The 7,500-nt window shown below is 35.7% G+C and overlaps 1 protein-coding gene across 1 annotated transcript in view; it reads left to right on the forward strand.

Moving 5' to 3' along the window:
* LOC144958078 (uncharacterized) overlaps positions 1-7,500 on the forward strand; it is a gene marked incomplete in the record, with an annotated part of 76,312 nt that overhangs the window by 21,978 nt on the left and 46,834 nt on the right. Inside the window, 5 exon segments of the mRNA XM_078889690.1 lie at positions 1-83; positions 1,142-1,288; positions 2,545-2,742; positions 4,358-4,612; positions 5,191-5,324. Of these exon segments, the coding sequence (XP_078745816.1) occupies positions 1-83; positions 1,142-1,288; positions 2,545-2,742; positions 4,358-4,612; positions 5,191-5,324 (817 nt within the window).

The following is a 7,500-nucleotide window of genomic DNA, read 5'->3' on the forward strand; positions in this document are numbered from 1 at the left end:
AGTCGGTGCTACAGTCTTTGTGGGGTTCGTGGCCGTGGAGTCTGGGGTTGCCTTCCAAGCTATCCTAAACGCCGCGAAAACTGGTGAGAGACATAAACATTAATTTCAAGTTTCAAAAACAAACAAACTTGTGCTTTTATATAGCACAATATCAACTAAAAGTGCTCAATGGGTCCCGAGACAACAGCGAAACTTAACATGTTGGACGAGACATGACGCCTGTTAGGCGATGATACAACATTTTTCGGGCATAGACGTATCGGTGATAGTAGTAGTAGTAGTAGTAGTAGTAGTAGTAGTAGTAGTAGTAGTAGTAGTAGTAGTAGTATAGTAGTGAGTAGTTAGTATGTAGTAGTAGTAGTAGTAGTAAATAGTAGTAGTAGTAGTAGTATAGTAGTAGTAGTAGTAGTAGTAGTTAGTAGTAGTAGTAGTAGTAGTAGTAGTAGTAGTAGTATAGTAGTAGTAGTAGTAGTAGTATAGTAGTAGTAGTGTAGTAGTAGTAGTAGTATAGTAGTAGTAGTAGTAGTAGTAGTATAGTAGTAGTAGTAGTAGTAGTAGTAGTAGTAGTAGTAGTAGTAGTAGTAGTAGTAGTAGTAGTAGTAGTAGTAGATAGTAGTAGTAGTAGTAGTAGTAGTATAGTATGTAGTAGTAGTAGTAGTAGTAGTATAGTAGTAGTAGTAGTAGTATGTAGTAGTAGTAGTAGTTGTAGTAGTAGTAGTAGTAGTTAGTAGTAGTAGTAGTAGTAGTAGTAGTAGTAGTAGTAGTAGTAGTATGTAGTAGTAGTAGTAGTAGTATAGTAGTATGTATGTAGTAGTAGTAGTAGTAGTAGTAGTAGTAGTAATAGTAGTACTAGTCGTAGTAGTAGTAGTAGTTAGTAGTAGTAGTAGTAGTAGTAGTAGTAGTAGTAGTAGTAGTAGTAGTAGTAGTAGTAGTAGTATGTAGTATAGTAAGTTAAATGTTGCTGTAATATATATATATATATATATATATATATATATTATATATATATATATATATATATATATATATATATATATATATATATATATATTTGTGTATGTGTATATGACGACTTTAAAAGATAACATCTGCCCACGAACCATATTATTATCTATAATGGTTTTCTCACTTTGTTTTTAAGGTATGAATTTGAAAGCTGGAAAAGCTGACATCACCAGCGACTTTTATACCAAAGCCAATTTCTTGCAGCAATATGGTAACCAAGGAGTGACAGTGAGGAAAATTGTCTCTGGCGACAGGGTAACGGCAGAGGCTGCATTTGGGAGCGGTACGTAATTTTTAAAAAAGTCTTTCCTTTTACATACTCACGTAATTTTCCCCTTTAAAATCAATAGGCCCATCTAGCTGGAGACTATCCCTGGTTTCAATTGCGTGAAATAGGACGCCAGTCTATCGCATTTTACTTTCCGCCAGATCTAGCAGACCCAGCTATCCCATCACTGTTGGGTGGGCAGGAAATCAGAAAAAAAAATATCGACTGCACTTGTGTTCGATCAGGGTCATTTTGCGTGTGAAACGAGTACACTATCAATTGACCTATAGAGGCCCAGCAATTACTTCAGATCTATTTTTACACCCCTCTCTACTTTTTCTCATTTATAATTTTCTATGTGACATAAGCACGTATTCATCCATAAATGGACACGACTATGAGTCATCAATCGTGCATAATGATCTGCCATAAAAATGATCACGTAACATGATCCTGACCTGTGACCCGAGCTCATGACGTCACGTGGAAATAGGTGCAAACTGTCAAGCTCGTAAAAACCTTGAATTAGAACGTTTATAATACAATAAGCGTGCTTGGATTCCATATCAATCTCACCATTTTTCTTTTGTGTTTTAGGCTAAATCTAAAATGAATTGAAATACAAAGGAATAAAATGAAAATTAAAAGATGGCAAATTCACAGTTAGTCCGTGTTGTTAAGGGGATTCAAAACATATAATATATTCCAAATTGTTATTATTATTATTATTATTATTATTATTATTATTATTATTATTATTATTATTATTATTATTAATTTATTATTATTATTATTATTATTATTATTATTATTATTATTATTATTATTATTATTATTATTATTATTATTATTATTATTATTATTATTATTATTATTATTATTATTATTATTATTATTATTATTATTATTATTGTTATTATTATCGTTATTAGATATTATTAGTATTTTTGTTACTACTACTACTACTACTACTTCTACTACTACTACTACTACTACTACTACTACTACTACTACTACTACTACTACTACTACTACTGCTACTACTACTCTACTACTACTACTACTATACTAACTACTACTACTACTACTACTACTACTACTACTACTACTACTACTACTACTCTACTACACTTACTTCTACTACTACTACTACTACTACTACTACTACTACTACTACTACTACTACTACTACTACAACTGTTACTACTACTACTACTACTACTACTACTACTACTACTACTACTACAATTAACATGATACAATTTTCACAGGTATTACCCTAAGTGTCTACGTTGGGAAAGAAAACATTGAGTTCAAACTGGTTCTTCCAACTGAAGCCAAAACCAAGATCAAAGGAATGCTGGGAAATTTCAATGACGACACATCAGATGAGTTCAAACTTCCTGATGGATCATCTATGGCCGGAGACACGAAAGAGAGATCAATTCTTAATAATTTCGCTGTAAAATGTAAGTTAGCATGTTAGAAATGCTTTAATTCATAGCTTTGACTTTGTGTTTTTGGGCTTCACGGCGTTTCAGAAACAGTCATGTCATTCCAGCCCCAGGAACAAAGGAAGGAAATTGGATTTACAATATTATGTAGAAAAGTCTAGCCGTTACACTACTACTCCTCCTGTTAAAGGATATAGCTCTATATAAATGCTCGTTGTTAACTACTACTACTACTACTACTACTACTACTACTACTACTACTACTACTACTACTACTACTACTACTACTACTACTACTACTACTACTACTACTACTACTACTACTACTACTACTACTACTACTACTACTACTACTACTACTACTACTACTACTACTACTACTATAACAACAACTACTACTAATACTATTTCAAATACTTTGTTATTGTTTTCTGACAGCAAATTTAATTCGCAGCTCTCAGTCATTGAAATCAATCAGACTATAAACTTTCGAGGTTATGCAGGGTTTCGTGTTTTTGTAAGTTACATCCAGTTGGCTGTTGTTGTGGATTTTTTCACCTAAACGCATAACATAAAAAGTTTGAATGGTAATAACTTCACGCTACTCTTTGTTAATGGTTTGAGTCCATTTGTATGTTGTGCGGTAAATGCTCACTAATTTCTCAAAATTTCTGTAAATGTTCAAATTTAAACACGTTTTTGTCTTTTGCATAATTGATGAAGCGAGATTTCTGTAAATCGTTAACGATATTACGATCCAGTACTGGATATTGAATTATTAACTGCACATTTTTAAAATGTGTGTCTATGTGGTCTAGTGGTATGACACTCGCCTTCGGATCGGAAGGCCCTCGGTTCGAGTACCGCGCTTAGCAGTGTATAGTTAAGGCCTTTAAAAAGGCTCTTTACTCGCATTCTCTAACCGTGACCAGGTGTCAAATGAGTGCCTGACCGTTAACAATGTTGTCTGTCCGAAATAAAAATTGAAATATCGCCTAACGGGCGTCATGTCTCGCATGTAAAGCGCTTTGAGCGTGTTTACTGAATATTGAACTAATAACTGCTCATTATTAAAATGTGTGTCTATGAGGTCTATTGTATGACACTCGCTTTCGGATCGGAAGGTCCTGGGCTCGCGCAATGTTGAGTCCTTGGAAAGGGCTCTCACATTCGCTCAACGTACTCAGGTGTAAAATGAGTACCTGGACGTTGACAGCGTTGACTCTGTCGGAAAAAATTGTAATATCGCCTAACAGGCCTCAGTCATGTCTCGTTCTATACGTGATGTGTTGCTGTTAGTCAGGGACCAGGTTTGAGAGTTTTTGCCAAAATGAGGGTCATTTAAATCGATCGATATTTGAAGGACGAGTTTTCTGGTCAAATTTCTAAATACGAGTTTTTTCCAGAGTACTGCAGTACTACATTCCATGTATAGCTCATACGGTAGAGTCACGATCTCCCCGGCGAGGCGGAGTTGTCGTAACAGTAAGGTCGCCCCCCATCGCCGCCGCGAAGTTTTTATTCTCTGTTGTATTCTGGCACTTTCCTTCTCACGTCATTTCATGGCAAAACCGTTGTTACAATATTGAAGACCAGAAAAGTGGCAATTTTTTAATTCCTTTTTCCACAGGGCAAGTTCTTCAAGATGATCAGTCTATTTTTATCTACGAGGACGGTCAACTTCCTAAAGACTTCCGGGACACCGCCTTTGTACCGGTTTTCAAAGACGAAGCGTCAGCCGCAGATAGAAAAAAAGCCGAGGAAGTATGCGGTGGTCCAAAGCAGACCGGCTGTATCTATGATTTTCTAGCTACTAAAGATGAGTCTCTGGCCAAAGCCACAGCTAACGTAAATAATGAGGACGCTGCCGAGAAAGCAGCATTGAGTAGGTTATCATCATCATCATCATCATCCTCATCCTCATCGTCATCATCATCATCATCATCATCATCATCATCATCATCATCATCATCATCATCATCATCATCATCATCAACATCCTCATCCTCATCCTTATCATCATCATCATCCTCATCCTCCTCCTCATCATCATCATCATCATCATCATCATCATCATCATCATCATCATCATCTTCATCATCATCATCATCATCATCATCATCATCATCATCATCATCATCATCATCATCATCATCCTCATCATCATCATCATCATCATCATCATCATCATCATCATCATCATCATCATCATCATCATCATCATCATCATCATCACCATCAAAATAATAATAATAATGATAATATAATAATAATAATAATAATAATAATAATAATAATAATAATAATAATATATAATAATAATAATAATAATAATGATAATAATGATAATAGTAATAATCGTAATTATAATAATCTCATCATCATCATCATCATCATCATCATCATCATCATCATCATCATCATCATCATCATCATGTTCAAACCTCTTCATCGATATTCCAGAAAACACCATCCCAAGCCTTACAGTTCCCGCCTCTGATTTGAAGAACGGCAGGTGGATGCTGACCGACTTGACGAAAGCCCAAATCAAATTAAACGGAACCGATCCAGACAAGGATGATGCGCTGACATACCTGGTAGGCTATGCTACGTCATCGTCTTTCTTATTATGGCTGAGTCCTTGGAAAAGGCTCTTTACTCGCATTCTCTCACCGGACTCAGGTGTAAAATGAGTTCATGGTCGGTAAGGGGAGTATCTCTGTTGGAAAAAAAAAATTCTAGTATATTCTAAAAAGCGTCATGTCTTGTTATACATTATAGGTGTTGCTGTTGGTCAGGGACCATTTGTAAAGCGATTAGAGCACTTTTATTGGATATGTTATACATGATAGGTGTTGCTGTTGGTCAGGGACCATTTGTAAAGCGATTAGAGCACGTTTTTGGATATGTTATACATGATAGGTGTTGCTGTTGGTCAGGGACCATTTGTAAAGCGATTAGAGCACTTTTATTGGATATGTTATACATGATAGGTGCTGCTGTTGGTCAGGGACCATTTGTAAAGCGATTAGAGCACTTTTATTGGATATGTTATACATGATAGGTGTTGCTGTTGGTCAGGGACCATTTGTAAAGCGATTAGAGCACGTTTTTTGGATATGTTATACATGATAGGTGTTGCTGTTGGTCAGGGACCATTTGTAAAGCGATTAGAGCACTTTTATTGGATATGTTATACATGATAGGTGTTGCTGTTGGTCGGGACCATTTGTAAAGCGATTAGAGCACTTTTATTGGATATGTTATACATGATAGGTGCTGCTGTTGGTCAGGGACCATTTGTAAAGCGATTAGAGCACTTTTATTGGATATGTTATACATGATAGGTGCTGCTGTTGGTCGGGACCATTTGTAAAGCGATTAGAGCACTTTTATTGGATATGTTATACATGATAGGTGTTGCTGTTGGTCAGGGACCATTTGTAAAGCGATTAGAGCACTTTTATTGGATATGTTATACATGATAGGTGTTGCTGTTGGTCAGGGACCATTTGTAAAGCGATTAGAGCACTTTTATTGGATATGTTATACATGATAGGTGCTGCTGTTGGTCGGGACCATTTGTAAAGCGATTAGAGCACTTTTATTGGATATGTTATACATGATAGGTGTTGCTGTTGGTCAGGGACCATTTGTAAAGCGATTAGAGCACGTTTTTTGGATATGTTATACATGATAGGTGTTGCTGTTGGTCAGGGACCATTTGTAAAGCGATTAGAGCACTTTTATTGGATATGTTATACATGATAGGTGTTGCTGTTGGTCAGGGACCATTTGTAAAGCGATTAGAGCACTTTTATTGGATATGTTATACATGATAGGTGTTGCTGTTGGTCAGGGACCATTTGTAAAGCGATTAGAGCACTTTTATTGGATATGTTATACATGATAGGTGCTGCTGTTGGTCGGGACCATTTGTAAAGCAATTAGAGCACTTTTATTGGATATGTTATACATGATAGGTGTTGCTGTTGGTCAGGGACCATTTGTAAAGCGATTAGAGCACGTTTTTTGGATATGTTATACATGATAGGTGTTGCTGTTGGTCAGGGACCATTTGTAAAGCGATTAGAGCACTTTTATTGGATATGTTATACATGATAGGTGTTGCTGTTGGTCAGGGACCATTTGTAAAGCGATTAGAGCACTTTTATTAGATATGTTATACATGATAGGTGTTGCTGTTGGTCAGGGACCATCTGTAAAGCGATTAGAGCACGTTAATTGGATATGTTATACACGATAGGTGTTGCTGTTGGTCAGGGACCATTTGTAAAGCGATTAGAGCACTTTTATTAGATATTCTACAATACAAAAGATCAAGTTTTGATTATTTATCATGAATGTTTCAATAGCATGTCGTGTATAAGGCCTCAATCCTCTCCTTACCAGCCCAGCCATTTTCAGGATTTCCCCCAAAACTTCACAACAAACAGATACAAAAATAGATTTTTTAAATCTCTTAAACACAATAGCAGTAAGTTCTTGCGATAAATAATTTCTTTAGTAAAACATATTCTACAACACACACTGTTCATTTTCTTTAAATTTTATGATGTGCAAAAGAAATTTGAATATGAAAAATGTTGGTTGTTTGGCAGCGAATGTGACGGTTTTCCTGTAGTTGGTATGGAGAGGGTTAAACCTTTTATGTTATATATCTCTATGACTTTGTTTTGGTTACAAACTGTCTATTTGTTGCTTTACCTTACATTGTGTCGAATTATGAACCTGATGATTTTATTAAACTGT

Source organism: Berghia stephanieae, chromosome 12, assembly GCF_034508935.2.
Source record: "Berghia stephanieae isolate SIO BIC M18660-M18661 chromosome 12, UCSD_Bste_1.3, whole genome shotgun sequence".
Classification (NCBI taxonomy): Eukaryota; Metazoa; Mollusca; class Gastropoda; order Nudibranchia; family Aeolidiidae; genus Berghia; species Berghia stephanieae.